At 46.0% G+C, this 24,431-nt stretch overlaps 1 protein-coding gene across 1 annotated transcript in view; it reads left to right on the forward strand.

Moving 5' to 3' along the window:
* Nucleotides 1-24,431, forward strand: part of LOC137600690 (B-cell lymphoma/leukemia 11A-like) — a 34,404-nt gene that overhangs the window by 1,471 nt on the left and 8,502 nt on the right. Inside the window, exon 2 of the mRNA XM_068322436.1 lies at nt 1,938-2,330. Coding sequence (XP_068178537.1) covers nt 1,938-2,330 — 393 coding nt within the window. The remainder of the gene's footprint in view (nt 1-1,937; nt 2,331-24,431) is intronic.

Raw genomic sequence — 24,431 nt, forward strand, 5'->3', positions numbered from 1 at the left:
CTCTGCGATAGGCTCGGATAGAGGGAATGTAGATTTTGCGGCACAAATGCCTCCCAGCTGTTGTTTAAACACAACGCGTCTTTAACGGTACCTGCTCATTAAGTGATATGTGTTACACATGGGCTATATCTCCCGTATAAAACCACAGGAAACTCCGTGCGCAACGCTGATTATACGACCATGGAAGCAGAAACCAGGAAAAAAAAAAAAAAAGTGGTTGTGTGCGCGTCTGCTTGATGGAACTGCAGGACATTGATTTAGATTGCATGATAGGGTTTCGGTCCAGAAACATTTACGTTTGAGCTTTTTCCAACCGTCTATTTGAAAACAGCAGGAACAGCTCAGTCCATGCACCCCCGGTAGGTCAGTGAACGCGTCTCCAAACGAACAGATTGTTTTAATTTAAGTTTTAAGCAGTGATCGGGAGCCCGTGTATTTCTTTTGTTCCTAATTATTCTGTCTCTGCATGCTGTTCTCATTTTAGTTGAATCCAATTAGGCTCTCGCAACACGTATGCCTTCATTTGAGGGATAATTGTCCAAAGGTTTGTCAGTGGGGGGCGCAATATGATTGTAGTCCCGTAGGCGTTTATGAACTTGAACTTGATCCACCTCATCCCTGGGTTGCTTGATCAAGCGGGGTCGTTTTAGCAGATAGAAGTGTATATTATATGTGATGATAAAAAAAAATGGACAAGTGGAAAATAAAAACATAAAGCTAAAAATGGAGAATAATGAAAAAGAATGGCACAGAAATTGCCTCACAAACTTTTTTTTCTCTTCACATTGGCAGAAATTAATTTCGCCCACATAATTAGAATTTTAGCTCAGAGTGAGATCCTGTTATCTTTAGTGTGAAATAATAAATTTCTAATAATTTAAGCCTATTTTTGCTGGATGTTCTTCATTCCAATGATACGCTGTTGTGCTGCAAAAGGACACTTAATTCCACATTTGTACATCTGGAGAGGAGATTCGCCCCATGCATGATCCACTTCTTTTCTCTCTGTTTTAAATATACTGTACATTGATCTCGCTCCATTTTTTGATCCACAATTACAACACAGTCATAAAAAACCTCATTGAAAGGCCCTGATAGTAAAACAGCCCTACTCCTGCATCGCAGTAGGAAGCACTGACATAAACTACTTTAAATTCTGGTGCAGGCAGACGTCTGAATAAAAAGGATGATATTTTAGTTTTTCAACTTATTCACATCACTCTTGTGTGGCATCAAAATGAGATTATTTTGCTTGAAGAAAATCTTTCCAGCGAACCCGGCCTCACAAATCTCGTCTGTGTCCGTGGCATAAGCTGGTTAAGATAAGCTCCCGAAAAATAGCAGCACATTCACTCATCTTTAATGAAGGAGGGGGGGGGGGGGCATCCAGGTAACAGGCCCTATCTTGCATAGTCCCTCACCGGCTTCTCGCCTGACCCGACACAGAATTAAAGGTTGAACCACCAGCAAGAATTCATCACATCTTATCTCGACATCCCTGTTGGGGCGCCCAATGTCGTTTACGGTGTGGTTAGATTACTTCTTTTAAAATGCTCTCTCTCTTCTGTCTCTCCCTCTCTGTCGGTACTTCAGGGACCTACTCCACATCCAACCCCTCAAATGTCTCACCTCGGTTCACGAGATCCCAGCACTTTTAACGAAATGGGGTCCAATCATCTTGAACTCAAATTAGAATCTATTTTTTGATTCTCGGAGGTGTTGGGTTCATTAAAAACGTGAGATTGGCAGCACAATAAAGAGGGTCAAGTAACTTAATGGTTTGGCTGCTGGTAGAAGTTTAGCCTGTCAGTCCTGATCAAAGCAGTTTTCAATCTTCCTCTTGTGTGTTTCTAAAACTGTTTACCCAGATGTCATAAGCAGGTGGTTCATAAGCAGAACTAGATCTCACAATCCTACATCTTGTCTCCCCCATCCAGCTGAGCCGCTGTCAGGTGTTCTACTGGAAGAAGACTCTCAGGACTCCCCCAGGCTAGGGGTGGGTCAGGATGAGCCCCTAAAAGGGGACCTGGACCTGCTGACCTGTGGCCAGTGCCACTCCCGCTTCCCCCTGGCCGACATCCTTCTGTTCATCGAGCACAAAAGGAGACAGTGCCACGGGAGCCTCTGCATGGACAAGCCTCTGGACAGGCCGCCGTCCTCCCCGCTCGCCTCGCCCCTCTCCACGTCCTCCTCGCACTCGCGGACACACCATCAGCACCCGAGGAGGGTGTACCACCCCGTGGAGGTGGCCGTTCAGGTGTCGCCGCAGGATGAGGATTGTTTATCTGCGCCCTTGCAAGGAATAATCCCCAAGCAGGAGAATATCACAGGTAAACAGGAGGGGAGCTTAAAATGGCTGCTGCTCGAGATTAAACAAATGAGGAAGGGAAAAAAAAAAATGATGGAAGCGAGACTTTACGGCTTTTGGGTCACGCTGTCAGATTTAGAGCGAGCTTCTGGTGGCAGACACGTCCAATCGGAACGATGTCTCGAGAGCACAGCCTTGAAAACGATTGTCGGGAAAAAGGATCCATTTGCATGTAGGGAGAAAAGACACAGAGAGGTAGAGGCAGAGGCAGAGTGGGGGGGTGGGGGGTGTTGGAGGGGGGTGGTGGGATGGATTTCATCTGTGGCCTCCTCATCCTCTGTCATGTGGTGGCGAGAGACGCATCTCCGGTCCTCCCAGCTCACACTGGCATATCTCTCTTTCCCTCAAATATGCGCCTGCCCCGACTGCGATGCTAAAAATTGAGAAGCGATAGAGAAGAATGTAATTATGCTGAACTTTAAAGGAAGAGGCATTTATTTGAGGAACCTTAAAGCCTCTAATTGTCAGGGTTTTCTTTGATATGAGTAATTTTACGGGACCTCTTAAGGTGACTGATTTGCTGTTTTTTTCCCGCCTGGGCTAAATGAAGCTGTGGTGAAAACACGAGTCCATGTGCGAACAACACGAGTTGAGCAGGGTGGGGTTGTGATGGCGATCGGTCCTCTTTAGCTTTTGTTCATCTCCCTTAACACACCCAACAACATTCGTTAGACCGGGCTGACGATGTTGGCGGTTGTGATTTAATTTCATGCCAGTTCAGCCCTAAAGTATGAGGGGGGAGGAAGAGGAGTCACAAATGAGCACTAGTGTCCCGCGTTAGTCAGAATTGCGTTTTTGCACATGGCGACTGGATCACGGAGTTGTTTGTTCGTCGCGCAGAACAACTGCTGTTCATTAGCGGCGCGGTTTTTTTAAACATCTGCCCTGTTCGCGCGCACACGCCAACACGCGCACACGCACATCTGACATGCCTCTTGGCCTTGTCAGATGTTCAGACTTGCTTTTTTTCTTTGCTCATTTAGACCATCATGCAGCGGAAGTCACATGGTATCATAAGGTCACACGCGCTGCGAGCGGAGCTTTATTTACGGGCCTCTGTGTCTCTTGGCATTGTGTAACAATCAGGCTGTTCTGTGTCAAATTCATCTGGTCATTGGTGGATTTAGGGCGCGTCCCGTCGCCATGCCTCATCTAATTGTGTCGTAACCCTCTTGCATCACTTCCTGGTCGTAAACTGGAGGGAGGTGATCCCAGGGAGGAAACCACGCATTGGTCATATTTGCATAAATCCAACAAGCCCCCCCCCCCACTCCCCCTCCCTCTCTGTTTTCTTGTGTCCAAGATTGATGGATCCAGACTGGCAGTGCCAGCGCACCACCCCGCAGCCCATATGCTAGCTGCCATGTCCCCTCACCCTTCTCAGCGAGAGGCCCGACACTGAGATGAGGCATCTCAATGCAGACGGGTCCTACTCGGCTTATTCCAGGAGTGTGTGTTACATGTTACGCCCTTAAATGTACGATACATCCCGCTGCATTGCATGTACTCTCAAATGACTGTGACCCCCCCCCCCGCCTCGCCGCCCTCCTCCTGAAATGTCACCCGATGCAGATGTATTTCTGTACGTACAGCTTCGACATACAGGGGACCCAGGCCAGGTTTAGTAAGGATGAGCTTGACACCCCAGCGACCATTTGAATATGTAGGTGGGGGCTGAGCAGGGGGGTGGTAATGGTGGTGTTGGGGGCGGGGTGGGGGTGCAGTTGTCCATAATGCATCCAATAGCTGCAGATGAAGCTGTGCAAGCTCGGTCCTCCGTCTCTGGGACAGCTGAGGCCGTCTGGGGGTGTCACGGCTGCAGTTCGGGAGAGGGGGGGGGGGGGGTCTGCAGTCTGGAGCTCCAGGCCGTTAGAAGAGGGCGAGAGCAGCCGTCATTTGCATGATAAACAATTTAAGATATGCACAGAGACACCATAGCTTCTCTCCAGATTATAGATGGCCCAGAAACAGAGCAGATGACAGTTTCTCACAGAAACTATATGTGACCGCAGCTCAGTGTAAAACTGGATTTATCTCACATGATATAATTACCAGAATTACCAGTGAAGCGGATTTATAGTTGGTATTCACACGCATTCGTTGTTCCTTGAACTAAACGCGGTTGTTATCGGTGCAATAAATGATTGTTTGGTCTTCCTACTTTGAGTAATTGTAGAAATGTGCTTTTAATTTCTCTGATTTAGTGCACACAGCAGTAATACTGCAGTTTAGGATTCATCACATCCAGCTGAGAGTAAATGGGAATATAATAATTAATGACACTTTTACAAACCATTTCTCTTCACTATTTTTTATTACCGCCTCCCCCACACTCCCCCCCCCCCACCTTCCTCATTCTCGCCACATCGCAGCCGAACCGGCCGGCGTTGCATGCTTGCCTCTTTCCGGCGCTCGGCCTCCATTGTACCCTGAACTCTGAATCAATACTGAGTTAATTACGGCGGCCACCTTTTGGAGGAAAGCCGTCTAACGATGGAGCCACATCTCTCACAACGCTTCCCTGTCAGCCAGCGCCGTGCTTCTCGCTTCTCGCTGCAGCAGCTCGCCCGTCCTGTTCCTCCCCGTGTGTTGAGACAAAGGTATTTAGCAGGCTCTGTGTTGGCACGGCGCCACCTTTCTCCAAACCAGCAGCCCTGCCGCTCCCCTCCCAAGTGCACGCTGGGTATCTGAACTTGGGGGCAGGGCAGCGTCGAGTGTGCGTGTGTGCACTATATGGCGGTGAGTGATAGGGTAACTCCGCGGAGGCCATGTTGTGTGTGTGGCCAGTGTGTTTGTGCATGCACACAGAGATCACTTTGTAAGTGCACTCGTGGTGCTCGCCTTTGTTCCAGCGATCACTTTAATTGATACTGAATAGACGCAGATGAATGCTATTGTCATTTCTGGACACCAGCTAATATTTCCGCCACAAGCATTCCATTATCCGCCTCTAATTTTATCCTACGGTTGCTCTGGACACGGGCAAAATTGCTCCTATTTTTGGATGTGGGCTCCAGTGAGTTTTAATGAAGGTGAACAGGAATGGGTTTTGGGATGAATTTTTCATAAGGAACCTTTTTTTTTTTTTGTATATTCTGAAGCTCAGCTAATAACCGTCAAACGTCGTGGAGATTTGTTGAAAGGAGTTTTGGTGGCTGTGGCCGCATTCCAGTTCTGAAGTCTAGTGGATGTTTACATCTCCAGTGTGGATGGGGTGTTAAACTAACCTATGTGCACATGTGTACACGTGTGCATGTGTGGTTTGAGCCACTTAATCTGTTTATAGCGGTGTGTGTGTGTGTGTGTGTGTGTGTGTGTGTGTGTGTGTGTGTGTGTGTGTGTGTGTGTGTGTGTGTGTGTGTGTGTGTGTGTGAGACAGAGAGAGAGAGGGAAAAAGGGAGAGAGAGAGTTTGTTAAAACTTTACTTCTTTAGGCGTGCAAGGCTGAACATGAAAGAGTCTTTGACTTGGCAAGTCTCGTTTGAGGACACCCCACTGTGAACCGTGCCAGGCCAGACTTGGCACACAGCGCCGGGACAGGCTGGGCCCTAATTGTGTGTATTTGTGTGTGTGTGTGTGTGTGTTTAAACGAAAGAGGTAGAGGTGGTGTATCTCTGCGCTAAAGTGATGTTTTGTGTGTTTAGGTGCAGGACTTTTTCTGTTGAAGTGGCTGCTGTTTGTGTGTGTGATTGACAGCAGAGTAGTGTGTGTATGTACTGAGGGATGAGTGTATGTGTGTGTCTGTGTGTGTGTCTGTGTGTGTGTGTGTGTGTGTGTGTGTGTGTGTGTGTGTGTGTGTGTGTGTGTGTGTGTGGGTGTCCTCAGGGCTCCTGGCCTGGGCTTCCTGTGTCTCTGTTTGTCTTCTAACAACTCTGGTACCACAGCCTCAGGCAGTTCAGGTGGAGGCTAGTTCAAGTATGCAGACACACACACACACACACACACACACACACACACACACACACACACACACACACACACACACACACACACACACACACACACACACACACACACACACACACACACACACACACACACACACACACACACACACACACACAGAGTGTAAACTCTGGTTTTCTCTGTGGTCCTGTAATGTTTTGTGATCTGTCAGAAACATATGATCCTTATTTGAACACATTCTCTCTCTCTCTCTCTCTCTCTCTCTCTCTCTCTCTCTCTCTCTCTCTCTCTCTCTCTCTCTCTCTCTCTCTCTCTCTCTCTCTCTCTCTCTCTCTCTCTCCTCTTCTCTTCTTCTCTGTTTATGTCTCTCTGTCTCTTCTTCACGGCTCGACCCTGTGTTTTGTCTCGGCGGACTGGAACCTCTAGTTTTTTGGCTAGCTTTGCACATCTGTTCCTTCTTGAAAGCCTTCAGCGTCTGCTCTTGTGCTCGTCTTCACTCGCGTTGATTTGGCTGTAAAGCGTGCCAGAAGCCGCTCAGAACACACAAACACACAAACACAACCAGACTGCACAACAGAAACAACCTTGTTTGTCCAAAAAAAAAAAAAAGCATCACGAGAGATAAAAAAGCATCGTCAAAAATAAGCATGTCCCGCCTCTGTGCTGTCAATAGCGTGGCAGGCAGTCATGTCATGAGGTCAGGGTTCGTCTGACAGCGTCAGGGCCTGTCACGCCAGCCGCTGGCTTCACCACCTGCAGGTTAATGACTTTATTTTTAGACAGAACAGAAACAGAAAAGAAAAATGCCTTTGATACAGCTGTAACTCAGGCGGTGGCAGATAAGCACCGTAAAGAACAGCAGTGGTATTTTGGGAAGTAGGCGGGTTAATTTCGGGCAAGAATGAGAACAGATTTCACAGTGTGCTTTTATTTTATTTCTTCCAAAAAAATCAACAGTTTTTTAATCCGCATATGCTTCTTTTAGCTCGCTGATTGAAACCGATTCTCTTATTTGTGACACGTTCGCCTCCGGTGTCGTTTCTTCCGTCGGCTCCACGCCGTTCTTCCTGTTTGTGCGGATAGTGGTTGTAGTTGTGGTGCTGAAGGTGCATCCTTCGGTCTTCTTCATCCCCATCGGAATTGATGACGTCACAGCGATCATGTTTGCCTCAACCCACTTATCCTGGTCACTATCTGTCCAACCAGACTATCTGAGGCGCAGCAGGTCCCTGTGCTGGTTCGTCAGAGTCTGCGTCTCCATGGGTGTGTGCGCGTCTAGCTGTGGGTTGTTGTTTTTTTTTGGTGTGTGTCTGTTGGTGGGTGGGTGGTCATCTACAGCCAAGTCTCGCCAGTCTTATCTCAGTCAGAGAGATACAGGACGATCCACGGCCCCTGTATCTGACAATACACTTGTGAAAACTCACTGTCCTCATGTGTGTGTCTGTGTGTGTGTGTGTGTGTGTGTGTGTGTGTGTGTGTGTGTGTGTGTGTGTGTAAAGGAGTGTGCATTGTGCATGCAAACGGTTTGGCTCCTGCACTTTCCATAAATGTATAGTAATAGGTTGCTGTATTCCTCAGAGGATTTGTGTTCTCAAGCTCATTTCCTTCCTAATAGCACAAATTAACCATACATTTGATCTTAGATTTGAATCCCATGGCTTTTAAATAAAGATCAGAAAGATTGTGGCCTCATTCATTTTTTAAGAGAGTGATAATTTGGTTAGAATCACTTCGAGCTGCACGGTGTCGGTGTAACGTCGTTGCCTTTGCGCGAAAGCGAAAAACGAAAGCCATCCAACGGCGAACGCCATCAACATTTGTACGTGGAAGCTCGCTCATACCTCCGATCCCTCCCCCATGCCAAACTGACCCTCAGCCTTCATTGCTCACACACACACACATACAGTAGACACGTACACTTCTGTCCAAGGCACCCTTTACACTCGCAGGCTGAATCTCACAGATAACATGCTGGCGCCCTCATTTAAATTTGAAGCGCTTCTTTAATCTTCAAAGGCCTGATTGCTTTATGAATATGCATGGACCGAGCTGACTCTCAGTTCATTACCTTGTTGTAAATTCTAATGACCATTAGGGCCCCACGCGGTAATTGCCAATTGTTTTGCATTTTTGATTAGCCCATTACCGGAGCGCATTCTGAACATGTTTGCCCTGCCTGCCTGCCAGGCCACGGCGACGAAGCTGAGAGAGAGAGGAAGAGCTGAGGAGGAAAGGAAAATGGGATGGTGGCGTCCCATTTTTGGAAAATGCTTAAGACAATGTTAACTCGATGGTTGTCTCATCACGTTACTCGTGTCCCGGGCGGACTCAGAGGGGGTGGAAACGTCCGACTGGATGGTCCATGAACAAGCTTGTTTCTGCAGAGCTTGAGTGCAAGAGCGTGTACCTGTGTCAGGATGTGTGTTTGTTGACTGTGTGTGGATCTCTTGCCTGACCGTGTGCACTCGTCCAAGTTTGCGTGCAGTTGGGCGGGTCGGGGTGGGGTGGGTTCATGCGCTGGGAGCGGAGGGTTGGTTCTGCTACTGCATCCCAATGCACGCCGTGCCCGGGTCTCATGAAACATTGATGGCTCCTAGCAGAATGGCATCACCCTGCTACAACTTGATAACATCTAATGGATAATTTAGCGCTCTAAAACCGGCAGGCCAGTCCACCCCCCCCCCCCTTACCCTTTCCAGCAGACTGGAGAGGACAGCCACTGCTGGGCTTTTGCGGCTGCACCTGTGTTCGAAAGAGACACATGAGGACAAGCAGAAAGAAGAGGATGGAAGGGAGTAAAATAGGTGATATAGAAAATGCATGTGTGTTTGTGAATGTGATGTGCTTGGGGTGTCACGGTTTCAGCCAGGAGTCTGTCTATCCCCTGAAATAGTCCTAAATTAAAGGTATTAAAGCATTCCTATAATCGTCACTGTCAGACTTGCATGAGACAAAGAGCAAGAGTCGTTTTATTTCCGATTTAATTTGCAAGATTTTTAGTTCATCTTCTAACAACTGCAACAATGACACGCTGCTCAGCGTGACAATTCATCTTCCTCTTCTTCTGTTGTGTCCTTATTTTTGCCTCTTTGTGCTGTGGTGAACTTTGCCGCTGCCTGTAATGAGCACAAAATAACACATGGAATACAACACGACGTGTCAGAACATCAAGAACCGAGTTGTTTCCTGTCGGTCCATCTGAGCTTGACTTGAAAAAAAAAAGAAAAAAGTTTATGATTGAAGTAAAAAAAAAAAAAAAACTGCATTCATCCAAGAGAGGGGGTTTATTCCTTTTCAGTTTCACAGCATTCCTAATCTCCGTAGGGTTTATATCCAGCTCCCGGGTCTCCTGTCTCTTCTTCCCTGACTATTAAGCTGTTGACAGTTTGACTGGGGGGAATCGGAGACGAGTCTCTCTCCGAGGTGTGGATGGAAAGCGGCCCTACGTTTGTGTTCCGTTCTCCGCTTCGTGGCATTCCTTCATGTCATGGGTTTGTCTCGATTCAACAGGAGAGGGGGGAGGGGGGTGCATTGGTGGAGGGGGAGTATGGGAGGTGTGTGTGTGGGGGGGGTACTCCTGTAAGGGCCGGGAAGGGCCACAAACACAATGGGGAAATTGTCTGACTCAGGCGAGAGCAAGAAAGTTGTCGGGTTGGTGTCCAGATGAAGGGACAGAGCGGGAGCATCAGCGGTAGGGGGGGGGGGGTGGGGGTCCACCCTGGCCGGAGGAGTCAGCCTGATAGATGGCTTTGTTAAAGGGTCCCAGGGTGTCCCCTGAACTTGAAGCAGTCTGTTTATCCTCAATAGGAGCAGCACAAAGTGTTTGGGGGCATCGGGGAGGAGGAGGAGGAGGAAGAGAAAAGGAATGATATAGCTTTCAGGGGAGGGGAGAGAAAGGGAGTGGAGGAGGAGGAGGGAGAGGGAGAGTTAGGGCCCTGGGCAGGCCTGGCTGGGGGTTGGGGAGGTTAAGGGGGGTCATGAGCAGGCATGGCTGCCGGAGAGACAGCGGGGGAGGGAAAGTGGGGGATGGGGGAGGCTCTCCTCGTAGCTGTCCATTAACAGATGAACTTGGCAATGGTCCAGGCCTCAAAGGTCTTAGGAGACAGGCACACCCGCATGCACATGCAGACACACATGTACACCCCCCACCCCCCCCTACCTGCTGACTGCGGATGGAATGCCACCACGGCTGTTTTCTGTCCAGAGGCAAAAGAGGACACGTCTCTGGTTCACCTATGTCAGAACCGGTTCAGGCCGGTTAGCTCGACGGACAGATCTCTCTTCTCTCTCTCGCTTCTCCCTCCAGCTCGCCGCCTCTCATCCTCTGTTTTCCACGCTTTAAGAGGAGGAAACAGAGAGAACCTCTAACCTGAGGGCATAGGACAATGCAGAGGAGAGAAAAAAGAAGCGAGGGAGCGTGGGAACAAAGCGAAAGACGAAAAGATCCGGTCATAAACAGGGTGGGAAGATTAGGGAAAAGTGTTTTGTTGTTGTTGGTGCTCTCTTCTTGATGGGGCAACATGAGCTTAACACCACCGCAGCCATTGTGTACTGAAAACACCACAGCAAAACAGCAGAGTGGTGAAAAATGGGGAGGAGAATTTGATATGAACGATGTACATAATGGACTGTTGTGCTGTGTGGGCGACAAATCTTCTTATTTATGTCAGCCATACGTGTTCAAATGTGCCGGTTGATCCGTGAATCCCACACGGACACATGTGGCGATAACGGGAACCGGCTTGGTGTTCGTGCAATAAAACAAAACTCCTTTCCTAATTACAACTCATGGACGTCCCCTGAGTTTCGAGCAGCCGGCTGTTCATTCACACTTCAAATGCTTTCAGCACATACACAAACCCTGCCTGGAGATGGCAGATCAGACAGATCTGTCACACCGCGAACATCTAAGGAATATGAGGAACTCAGATTTGATCACTCCAAGATTGTAGAAACTCTTAATTTGACTCCTCATTCAGGCTACGGCTATCTTTTCCCTCTCGCTCTCATCTTGATTAAAGCGCTTCTGCAATTGATTTTTAATGATTACAGATCTGGGACATCCACATAGCTGCAATCTGAAGTTAAAAAGTAAAAGTTGTAATCGTAACTAAAGTTTAAAAAAAAGCCACCGTGGACTTGTGAGATGAGGGAAGCGAGTCGCTGAATCTTGTGTGAAGGGTTGTATGCCGCGCTACGACAAGGTTAACGTGAGAAAAGGAGAGGATTAGGTGTCAGCTTTCCAGTGAGCCTTGCAGGTGAAAATCTCTCTTGCTTTGTCTTTTTTTTTCTTTTCTTTTTTTCTGTCTCTGTCTTCTTCTGTCGTCGCTCAGGGCCTCGTTGTCGTCAGCTATGACAAATGATTAGCCGACAAAAGACTTTAAGTTCTAGTCCAGCCAAAGACGTTGATTCATCTTGTATCAAATATCTTCGTATTGTTAATTTCCACTTATTACACATCTACGCTTGTGAAAGTTTGATGAATGTGTCCCTCTTTTAGAGGAGAACCAGGTTTGGGCATCAAAATTCCACGTTAAAAATCCTTTTGGACCCTTTAAATAATAACCAGTCAATAAAATAAACTTGTTTGTGGCATCTTGTGTTTTTACCTTCACCTGACGTTGTATCTGTGGCAGCTGCGACGCGTCTTCTGTCGGTTGAAGGGAGTTTTCTATGCATGAAGTCATCACACGCATGCTTCAGGGCAAACATGGATAATCTATGTTTGTGTGCCCGCGTGTGCGTTTTCCATGTAAATGTATGCAATCTCATTTGCATGTATTTCACACACGCTCACTTTAATTTGTTATTTATAAAGAAGGCTCTTCTTTTCATCTTCACTTTTCAAATGCTCTTTTCTCCCAGCCTCCCATCTCCTGCTCTATTTCTCAGAAACACGTTTTCTTTAACTAAACTCTATTGGTGGATACTTTGGTGCTGAAGCCAACAAAAATGTTTTACTCCCGAGTGTGTGTGTGTATGTGTGTGTGTGTGTGTGACTATGGCTGTTTTTATGATGCCCCCCTGCAAATTTGCATATGTATGTGCAGATTGTACGAGAAGAGCTCTCACACTTAAAGCAGTTGGTCGGGGAGGGTGTTGGGGGGGGTCTGTTACAAAGGTTGTGTGTATGGTTTGTGCGTGTGTGTGTGTGTGTGTACTTGTTGAAAGGGGGTCGTGTTGGCGCTTTTAGCCCCCCCCCCCCAGACAAAGCCGGCCACTACTCGCAGATGGTAGTCTGCTCTCTTCGGCCATGCGTCTGGTGTGTGTGTGTGTGTGTGTGTGTGTGTGTGAGGCTGTTTGTGACAGTGTGTGTGTGTGGACAGAGACAGATACAAAGATGAAGAGAGTTAGCGATAAATTTGCATGTGAGATGCGGACAGAGGATGCTGATGGGACGCGGGTTGCTTGGGGGGGTGTATGGCGTGTGTGTTCAGAGTGTGAGACTCGAACCATCCCTTGCGTGATGTGACTAAAAAGCAGTCCAGTGTGGTCTTCCGTGTGTCATGCTATGCTAAACACATAAAGACAGACGGACACAAAGACATTTTTATACGTGTATCAGGATAAGGGTGGTGGGAGACAAACTGAGGTGAGGGTCTGTGATTTGTTGTCTTGGCGGCGCTGACCTAGAGATGCCCACGTACGTCTGGCTAATGGGGTCAGTGCAAAAGACCGGGCGTCAGGATTATGTTTACGTCAACTGTCTGCCGGTCAGTTAGACAATGAACGAGATGGTTTTACGTTACAATTCATGAGAAGATGACACCCGAGATCCATCAAGAGATCCTTTGAGAAAAAAAGAAAGAGACGCACCAACGGCACAATTTCCTCACGAGTCTATTTCGGCTGTCATGTTGAGGTGTCCTAGGTTTGGGAAATAGCTCCAAGAGTTTAAAGGTCCTAATGTTCAATATGAAATCCCACCTAAAGGTTTTGTTTAACAGCCCTCCACCTAAGGGGGGCTGTTTGTTGAAACGGCCCTGCGGCCCTCTTAAGAAGGGGCTATCTATCGCTTGGATCGACTCCAGCATCTCTGACCTTGATGTTTGTTTTGCTTGTATCCCCAGACATAAACACATCCCTCACATCCAGACGCAGACAGGAAGCTATCCTCTCTCTCTCTCTCTCCCTCTCTCTCCCCCTCTCTCGATGTCTCTCTCTCTCCCTCTCTTTCTCTCTTTCTATCCTCTATGAACAATTGGAGGGATCTGATCGTATATGCTGTGTGTATTAGCGCCCTCTCCTCCTCTCATCTACCTGGCTATCTCTCTCTCTTTTGTTACCCCCCCCCCCTCCCACCTCGTTTTTCTTGACCAGGTAGTATTTTGTTATCAGACAAGAAGCTAGACTCCCTTATGACAACCCTTAACTCCATAGTTCAAAGTGCCAAGATAACCATTCAGTATTTACACCTTTACGGCGGCCAGCCTTCATTACTGGTGGTTGATCTGGCAGTGAACGCTGTCCATGCTGGACATGCCCTGTTCTCCCCAGACTCTGGTACTGCGGTGCTCTGCCAAGCTGCAGGGCCAGATTGCCTGTAATAGGCCTGCCATTTTCCTCTCATCACCTGTCAGCACTCTGGATCCCACTGCAGCGTCCAAACAGGACCACCACTCTCCAATTAAAAAGGTTAATTTGCCCTAGCCCCCCCTAGCTTGCTACATCTTCATTAGCACTCATTTCTGCTTATGTGATGGGTTTCTTTTTTTTTTTTTTTTGCTCTTTTAGTTGCCTTTAGTGAACCGTAATGTCCATCAACATTTTTTTAAAAATCTGAGCAGGAACATTTTTAAACAGTCCTTAAAATCACAAGGCTGTCTTTCATGTTAGCTTGTTCATATCCTGCTGCTTTTTGTTTTTTTTGTTTTTTTAAATTACCACCAGCATCTGTGTCTATGGATTTACATTTTCTGGTTAAAAATTTCTCTGTGGATGTATAGTGAATAAAAAAAAAAATCACATATGTGCTTCTTACTGAGGATTAGATGAGGCGATCAATATCATTGTCAGCATCAGTACTTTAAAGATGAAACTGCAGGTGAGCTCAATTTAAGGCAAGGAAAATTAAATTTTTACTCAAAAATTATTATTTTTTTGTCGTTCAATCCTTCTTAGCCAAGTATAAGATGTGAAGCTCTTATATAGTTTATAACAAATTACCACCTTTCAAGTTATGGCTGCACAGAACCAGGGAAAAGGATTAAGCATTACAATAAACCCAAGAATAGATTTAATTAGACAGTGAAAAGAAGAAGTTGTCCATCTTTCAAGACTGAATGAAAGGAGTTGGACAACGGCTCTAATTTATGTGCTATTCATACTTTGCTGTCATTACGCTCATGCTGGCATCACTCTCTTAAGCTTAAGCCAAACCTGAGAGGATGAAAGAGAGACCTGCGCCTCCGGAATGGAGAGTCACTCCTTTCCTGTCATCATCCGTGATTGGTCCCATTCCGACTGAGGGAGTAGAGCTCAGGTTCGGACAGATCTCCTCATCTCTATCTCTGTTCGGAGCTTTGGCCTTTTCCTGCCTCCTTTGGGCTCCTTTTTTTTTTAACCTCCCACATCCTGGTCATTCTCTTCCTCACTCCTGCCACCTTAATACCGGAGAAGAGAGACGGGGGCCTTATCCTCGTCTTCTTCATACCTTAAGCAACAGCATTGGAGTAACACGATAAAATAGCCCCTTTCCAAGCCCTCCTTCCCCTCAGTTTATGTGAATGAAATGTATTTGGACGTATGTGGACGTACTGCTTCGTGAACCCAAAGCGCAGGAAGGAAGCTGCCCCTAACCGCTGCCTGCACTGCTGCTTTCTGTCAGTTACCACTGCTGTCATCTCCATCCCTGTCTCATTCAACACAGCCAGCAAAATGTTGTAGGGCTTTTTTTATGTTTACTTTGGGGTATCTGGGTCTTTAGGAACAGGATATTGAGTAGGCAGTTGAGATACAGCTTATATTTTTGAAGGATATTTTTTGGACGTTCTGCTTTTTGGCTCATTTCGTCTATGGCTTAGATCCCAGTTAATGTTTACCCATGTTGTACGCTTCACTTCTGAGCAAATTAATTTGCGGGGTAAGAATATTATTTGTGCAAACACAACACAGTAACACAAAGTTACTTTTCAAGACAAAATAAACACATGAGTGTAGAAATAAGGGATTTCTGCATTTGCAGGAATGGATTTTGTGCGCGGGATATATTTTACGAGGACTGGATTTTATTTTGTCACATATTGTATACATCCACATCTGAGAATGTGAGCAACTTCAAATAATTAGCACAAAATATAAGCTCCATCGTGCAATTAGTTTCCCATAATAAATCAGTTACAGCAGCTGTGTTGTCATCTGCTGTTAAACGTAGCGGCATACTAAATGAAATTGAGGGTCACTCTTGCTAGTTTTAGTGATTAACATAAGCTAATGACTTGGAAGGATGAACAGGAGGTGGAGATAAAGAGGGAGCGACGGAGGGAAGAAGAGGGGACGTCGTCTGCGTCTGTGAACCGCCGTTAGGCCCCACCCCCTGGACCTGGAGAGCTGGGTCAGTTTCCCGCGTACCGACGGCGCAGACGAGACTTCTGAGTGCACAAAATGTCGGATTATGATATTATTGGCGTTATTTTTGCCTCTGATACGTGAGAGCAGTTCAGCCAGTGGCTGACAGATACTTGAGTTTCTCTGGCAGATTAAATGAAATTTTAGCAGTTTTTTTTGGGGAGGGGGGGGCAATAAAACCACACAAAGGAAGCAGCTGCCACTAATGTAATCTAGGATGGGGTGCTGCAGTGTAAAGCTGTCCACTGCTCTTTTGTTTTTACCTTCTTCTCCTCTCCACAGCTCTTTATGCCATGCTTGACACCCTTCAACTACACCCCTTCCTCTTCAGATAAAATCCTTGTTCTTTCACCGCTCTTAATTCCTCTTTTCATCATCTGCCCCTCTGTGTGCTGCACAGGTGATGAAACCGGACAAGACCAATAAAGACCATTTGTTTTAAGAGCAAACATATCTTTTTATGTCTTTCATATATCTATATGACTGTGTCAAAGGTACAAGAGATTGCTGTCTCCGAAGTTTTCCTCTGTGCATTGCCAGCTGGATATGTATGGAATGAGTATATATGATCTTTACAGGTTGACCTTGTGCAAACCTACAAAGTTCATCTCTTGGACGACAACACAAGCGGTCCACTGAGGTCGATGCCCCCATGACATCTGCGTCAGTCAGAGGTTGTCAGCCCCTCTCGAAATGACAGGGACCTGAGTTCATGTTGGGATGGGGTTACATTCCTGCCAGGGCCCATAGAGAGAGAAGAAAAGGAGTGCAGGACTGCACAAGAATTCGCAATAATAAGGGCTGTTTGTTAATGTGATTCTTCTATATTCGTTGTTGAAGTGAGGCCAAAATGGAGTAAGTCGGCCCTCTGTAAATGAAGTTTGATCGTCTGTTGGAGAAGCAATGGCACAAACATCTGCCCCATAAATCTCAGGTGGTGCTGCAGAGTGCTTCCATAGAAACTAGTGCTACCCATCCCCTGATCAGTCATTAATCCAAATTTCCTCCAAACGGACTTATTTTATGCGGTTGGTTAGCAGGTATGCTTTTCAAGATTGTAAGTGAGGCGCTGGAAAGTGCCGCTGTACTAATTGATGCAGCGGACGATTCATTACAGTTAAACGCTTTGCTATTCTTTATTCTTTTTTTTTTTGGGATCCATCTACGTGGCATCATAATGTATTCTGGTGAAGGTAAATGTGTATTTACTTGCGACATCTTTTTGTTAGTGCACATATGTGTGTTTTCCCGCTGCCTATTGTTGAAGGTTTGAGTTCACAAAGCTCTTATGTGCAGAAATGATGGCATGTACTGTTGTGAGATGACTAAATCCAGCCACCAAAAAGCAGGCAGGGGCATTTCCTGTTCATGCCATCCAGAAGCTCCTTATCATTTCTCTCTAAACGATGTATTAATATCTAGAGGGAGAAATATATTGTTGATTTTTTTTCACAAAGGATTCCTGTACTGTGGCTGATGCACCAGAGGAGATGGTACTTCTTGCTGTATCCCCCTTATGTCTTTGTCGTTCGTTATCTCTCGGCCTCTAATTAGCGCCATTTGCTTTATTATCTCTCCTCAGTTACCTTTGTTTCTTACAGTCCTCATAAAAAAATGGTAGGATTTGATGTGGTGCCGTACATATGCAAGCATGTAACACACCAGCACCATACATGGCTGCTTAAACCTGGTGACCCAATAGAAATAGCTCTCGCCCCCCATGTGCCACCCTCCTTTCCTGCTCTTCTGTTCCCTCCTTTCCTCCCCAGGGTAAGTCGCTATAGCTCCCCCTTATAAACATGGTGATCTATAGGAGTCCTAGACCCAGACAGATTTTTGGCATGGCTGTGCAGGTTGCATTCCAGCATGGTTTGAGATCTTAGGGCCCTAGCCTCGTTAAAAGCCTGATTTATGCTCTACAGCTGGGCACAAAGGAACCTACAGGTTGGCTACCTTAATTAATATCATGCTTGCTACTACTTGGACCTATGCATGTGAAACACCGTTTGGGAGTATATTGTAGATGGGTCCAGAGGCTGTATTTTGGGCAGGATGGTGATGGTGCACACAGGTTGTCACTGAAAAGACAATGGTAGGCATGGCAAACGTAGATTCGTACAACCTGAGGTGCCATGAGGGCAAATGCAGATGTTATCCTCAGTTGGGAGATGAATTCAGCCACATTAACTCGTTAATGCCCACATTTTTTATTGGCATCTGTCACATTGAGCAAATAATCAGACCACATGTCTCCAAATAATGGGCAGGAATGTTGTGTGGCAAACCTCGGTGGAGTGTGGTCTGCCATGGCCAGACACACGGCACATCCATCATCCATCTGATGGTAAACATTACACCTAGGTATTAACCGATCCAATCTCCTCTACCCCCTGGAGTGTGTTCCTGGTATGTGCAGTACAATGTTGATGCTCCCTTCATTCGGGCACCGTTTGTTTTGGGGCGTTTGTTTCAGAGGTGCAGCCCTGCTTGATAAGAAGTCTAGGATAGTCCTAGTGCAGAGCAGTGTAGGAAACATTAGTAGGCCACTTTGGATATCTGACCTTGTTCTTCTTTGTGCAGTGACTCTTCCTACTTCTGTCAGAATGCCTTCAAGGGCCTGAATTAGGGCTGAACATGAGGCCATTTTGCATTTTTAATCAGGATTTGGAAAGTGCTCGGTATCAGAAGTGGTCCAGCACTGTTTGCTCCTCATTTAATTAATAATGGGACGGGAAATGGAAGGTTGGATGAATTCTTGTTGGTGGGGTGGAGTGGTTCATCAGCCGTGTCCTTATTACAGGATTCGGGAACTTTTATGTCTTAGTATTTATGACACTGCTCTGAATTTTACATCTCAAAATGAGGTTATGTGATCCTTTATTCAAAATGTAAAACATATTCAATTTCAAAGATGAAAGCTCATCTCTGAAGTCGCCAGATGTCTACGAACATCTTCTTCCATATCTCATTTTGCTTCTACGTCTGACCCTGAGATACTACTTGATCTAAAGAGTCCGGCCATTGATGCCTCCTTAACCAATCGACCACCGTGTGCAGAGTCACACACAGCAGATGGGACGCCTGTTAAACCCTCATCCTCCACAGCTCTGGGCCACGGGATACTCCAACACACTGGCCCTCTTGTTTTAAAGTACCATGTCCCTTCACTATGCCTTGAGGCTCATATGCATAACGAGCTGCTATGGTTGGCCCGAGCTCACATGCCCTGGTCCAGTCACCCTGAGGTGGTAGGACAGGGCAAAAAATAACTGCGTGTTTAAATCAGCCCTTGTTCAGTTATTATCTAAGTGATGGCCCATGCTTGAGAGCTTCTGGGGCGACTGCGAGCGTGTTCAGCAACAAACAACAGAGGTCAACGCTAACCGTGGGGCTGCATGGGCATGGAAAAGTGGTTCATTACCGCTTATCAGAATCTATCTTGATGCCCACACTCACATTGTGATTAATATAACCATGAGTATCTTTATTTTCTCTCTCAGTGGTGTGAAGACCGTTTTTTCACACTTGCCTGGATATAAATGAGTGGGTGGAAAAGGTGTGTGTCTCGGCACAGGTGTTTACAGCCAAAGGTAGACTTCATCTTGAGCTTGAGAAAAGACACATTTAGAGACAGTAGTTGTTTATGTGTTTGTCAAAGGTCAAGGGTATATAGTATTTCAGGGCTGAAAGAAAAGGCTGAGGGATAAACTTTGTGTGGTTGTGGACGATGGAAACGCTTTAACCTCTCTCAGTGCTGTCATCAGAGCGTATTCTGAATCGGCGTGACGTGAGGTGTAACAGAGGAGGGCTCAGGCCGCATGAAGGACGGAGAAGAAGGCGAAGAAGAACCGACTCTAACCTCAAGTGTGTGTGTGAGTGTGTGTGAGTATATGTCTGAATCTCCATCAGCACAGAGGCTACAGGTCTGAGTCTGCAGAACCATTTGTTGTTACTCTTCCTCGACTGTGTTCTTCATCTTAAATTAGAATATTTTTCTTGTGTGTGACAAATTATTCCCAGTGTGGTGCACAATTTTTGTCCACTTGTGTATTTATTTTAACATAAAATTTAATGCAAGTCTCTTTGAAATAAAACATCCTTTATGTACAGATAATGTCAAAAAGCTATTTTTCCACCGACTATAATTTTTACCCTCTTGCTGGTCTTTTAATGAGTTTCGCTTCTGTCTTGATGGTCAGGTTAAATACCAAACAGACGGAAAAAATATCAGCCTGCGTGATGTGAAAACTGGGTGTCAGGTAGTCCTGTATGACTGTCATTAGTATATAAAAAAGAATAAATGCTTGTTCTCTGGGATCTAAAGGATGATAAGTCTTCATGACTTCTTGTGTTTCGGCCAGCAATAGAAGTGATTTAGAAATTACTGCCCTGACATGTCAGTTTGGTGAAGCTGACATTTTGCAGTCTTTGTTCATCATTTTCTTGACATGGCAACAGTATTAGGATCTATTTCGAGTCAGTCAGACACATTACAGTGTGTCAGCTGCAACTTGTTTTTTTGGGACTGTAAAATTGCACATGACATGTTGGCCTCTTCTTGTTTCTGATATTGCCTCATGGCGCTCAAAAATATTCACCAGTAAAGCTGTTGATTATGGCAGCCCACACGTCCCCTTCAAATCTTCATAGTCTTAACTCATACAGTGTTTGTGCCCTGCTATCTGGCCTTGTTCATGTGTGTGAAGACTGAGGAGTGGGATGGCGGGGAGGTCAGATAGAGGGCCCTGTATGCTCCGGTGAAGCCGAATCATGTCCTGGCAAACAGTGCGCAGGCTCTTAACGCGCTCCACTTGTCCAATAGTCAGAGACGAAACAGTTTTGACAGTGTCAAATGCCCTGCCCCGGGGGCCTTATCATCCTCTGCTGCTTGCCTGTTTCCCTCCCCTGTTTCTCTTCTCCTGATGCTATCTATCTGGAGATTTATGCAGAAATGTGCAGCTAGTCGACCTCCCTGGTTCCCCTCCATCCTTTCTGCTGGGACGCCAGCCTGTCATAAGCTGAGCTATGCAGAGATAGTGAATCTTGGGCTGCTGGCCTCATGTTTTACCAAGCCTTTCTTGTCTGTGCACTTCAAACAAGGATGAAGCTTGTAAGGACAGATAGCGACGCTGTCCTCTGAATGTTGCAGCCTGTGTTTTAGAACACAACGACACACATGCACATTGTATTGTTTGACGGCGCGTTCTGGTGAATTCAATTTCACTCAGTTTCAGTCTTCATTAGCCCATTTTGCTCTGTGTTCATCCTCTCGAGTTGTTTTATTGAGACACATACTTTCTTTGACAGGATGCTTTTCACTTCTCCCCTCTGAAGTGCTGAGAGACTCCTCACCCATCTGGGATACTGCCTGAGTCTAAAAATACTCCTGCTTGATTAAGTCGTCTTATGTATCTGGATATGTGTGCTTAAACTGACACTTGGCAGTTTTTAGTTTCTTTGATTCAACTCCTTTGTTTAATACCTACTCCATTGAGCATTGGCTTTTGTTGACGGCGGTTTGATCCTGTGAATTGTATCCCAACTCAATAAATAATCTTGGCGGATCCTTGCATAAGATATGGTCCATTTAATTAGACTGGTTAAGCTTATAAGCCCAGAGGTCTTTTCACTATGCCATTAGAGCTAAGATGAGAAACAACAGCATGCGGCCTCCCACCGTCGATGGTAAGCAGAGAGCAAATAATGATCTGCATCAAAGACACGGCTGGCCCAGCCTATTATAAGGTCTACCGGACCAAACCGCACCCGAGCACGAAGCAGTCCAGCTGGGTTTTCGACAGAATGAATGGATGGATGGATAGATGGAGGGATAAAGAAATGGACGACTGGATGAGTGGGCGGATGGTCAGTTCAAACATAGTTCAACCAGTAAAAGATCAAAAGCAGTAAGGTTGACGCTGGGAAGCAGACGGCAAAGAGCAATGCTAATTTTTAATACATGTACACATTTATTAGATTATCCCTGCAAATAATGACATGTGTGCATTAAAGAAACGTATGCATTCAAAAACAAATGAAGCACGCTGTTTACACTGCAGGCAAAATTGGTCCAAATTTGATTTATTTATCTCATTAAATCTGATTTTCTCATTTCTGTTTGAGGCGACTTTCATACGTGCTCCTATTCAGATACAAATCGGATTCCTGTTGTGTCAGCAATGTGAACAGTCAAATCAGAATTCATAGTGTTTCTCCATCTGAGCATGAATGTTTTGTCAGGAATCATGGATTAAGACAAATAGAGGATTGTAGAAACAACGACTAGGTGACCCGATGCTGTAAATTTAAAGGGTAAATGAGAAAAGTGATCAAATCCCGTTTTCGTCTTCTTGCCCTTAGCCCATAAAAAGCTTACTGACAGTCACCATACTTCAGCTACCACGTCAAAAAAATGCAAGAAATGAATAACCGCATCACAATTTTAATCATTTTGACAATGAACTGTCATACCAGTGGCGTTATCTGTTTTTCACGGTCACGGTACAGATCTGTTTACACTGTTAGGGGTCAAATACTGTTCACGAATGTGAAGGCAAAAAGATGAGATCTGAGAAAAAAATCTGAATAATGTCACATTCAGCTGCAGTGTGAACATAGTTATTGACTTCCCTGGCACGTCCGCACACACACACATTTGTCTTTTGTGTATGGCGCATGCATTCATTGGCCCCCGTGTAGTTGCCATCTGTTTATAATAGTCTCTGTGGCTTAGAGAAGCCCCGGCTCCACTGTTGCTCTTATCGTCTCTCAGGAGAAGGAGAGGAGGAAAGGAAAGGTAAGAAGTGTAGAAGTATACTGGAGACATAGCCACAGCAGATGACTTAATACTGGGCACAACCCCTCAAGGGCCACCGTATATCTTTATCTTGGGGTCTGCTCCCCCTTTTCCCTGATCATGCTAACCACACTTGTCCACTCGTGTCTACCAATCCCTTTCTCAGTCGATTGATCTCTTCGAGATTCTTTTCATATTCCTGTTGATTATTCTCTTTTTTTGTCCAGTTCATGGTGACTCTGAAGGTCCTGGTCCATATCAGACCTGTAAAACACAGGGATTGTGACCTGTTTTTTTACCTGGCTGGATTTCCATCCTCTAAACCGTACTTCCTGCATCCAGCTTTGTCTCATGAACAAATATTGGTCAAACAAGGCTTTTGTCTAAAGCCAGTGGCCCGGTGCACTATGAGCCTGGCCCGGGACAAAGACTCGAGTGTACAAGCCCTGGTGTGTGCAGCTAAAGCCGCAAAAACACTGACCAAAAGAGAGATACGAAAGTAAGGAGGAAGGTCGAGGCTGGCCAGCTGTCCTGTCATATATTTTCATAGAGACTGATAAACCATATTTAGGTGATAACACACACAATATAGCATCAGTAGTATGAAATTAGCTGTTGGTTAAATCCGCTGTCACACTCAAGGCCATCCGACAAGTGATTTAAATCATCAGTTCTTTCGCTGCACTGTTTGTTTTTCCAGACCTTTAAATCATTTACAAGAGTTAATTTAGAAAACGCTAAAGAGGTGCCCTAATGGGTGTCTTAGCATCTTCAACTCCTGCCCCCCTTCTTCCTCAACCTGTCCTTTCCTGCTTCACCCTTTACCCCTGTCCAATCCCTGACTGTGAATACCCTAATGACATAAACAGAGTGGTAATCACATTAACGGCAGTTATGGCTAAGGCACTCTTAAGAGCCACTGTATCGACAGCCCTTCTTCTTCCCATGGCGCTCACTCCAACGCCCATAAACACTTATGAATATTGGCAAAGACCCGCTATTAGCATAATCACCTTTCAGGTGTGTAAAAAACGACGGTGTTCTTCCATCTCCCCGCCAAGTCCGTGGGCCTTCCTCTTCCTCTTTCTCCTTTTTGTGAGACGTGGCGGCTAATCCTGTTAGCTTGTTCCTCCATTAGCTAAATGACCAATATCAGTGAGAGCTGTGTGGTCACGGCAGGCCAGCTTGAGCCCCACTATTAGGCTTGGTCAAGGGCAAAACCAAAAAAAAAAAAGAAAGCAGAGGTTGGGTAAAATGTGCCAACTTTTGAACGCGTGAAGAGAAAGTTTCAGGGAGTGTGTGTGTGCTACATCAGAAGGATGGCGGGCTAGACGGGGAGATAACGGGACGAAGGAACAGTCGATGACAGTTTTGTCCATAATGCGTCATTAACCTGCCAACGCCAGGTCAAGGTCACGGTCACGTCGTGCCATGTGGTGTTTTATTTTGCCTCCTGAGTTGAGGGGGGGATGGGATTGGTGCGGATACTTTTTTTCCCTCTAAGTGCTGATTTACTAGTAGTGTGTAAGACTTCCTTTTGGGGGGGGGGCTGGGTCAGTAACAATAGAGCAATCTGCATGAGCAAAGTGTACTCAGTGCCTCAGAATCCTGGACCTCTTGCGTGCATTGCTTTGTGTTGTCAACAACGCTGCTCGGCGTGAATGTGGCGTCAGTAGCTACACAACCATATCTGCTGTTTGAGGCCTCATAATTTTCCCTCTGGCTTTTCGTCGGTCAGCTTTGCAGTTTCTGCGTGAACCCTGGCTCATATTCTCTGCTTGATATCCGTGCACTA

This window comes from Antennarius striatus, chromosome 8 (assembly GCF_040054535.1).
Source record: "Antennarius striatus isolate MH-2024 chromosome 8, ASM4005453v1, whole genome shotgun sequence".
In the NCBI taxonomy this organism is placed as follows: Eukaryota; Metazoa; Chordata; class Actinopteri; order Lophiiformes; family Antennariidae; genus Antennarius; species Antennarius striatus.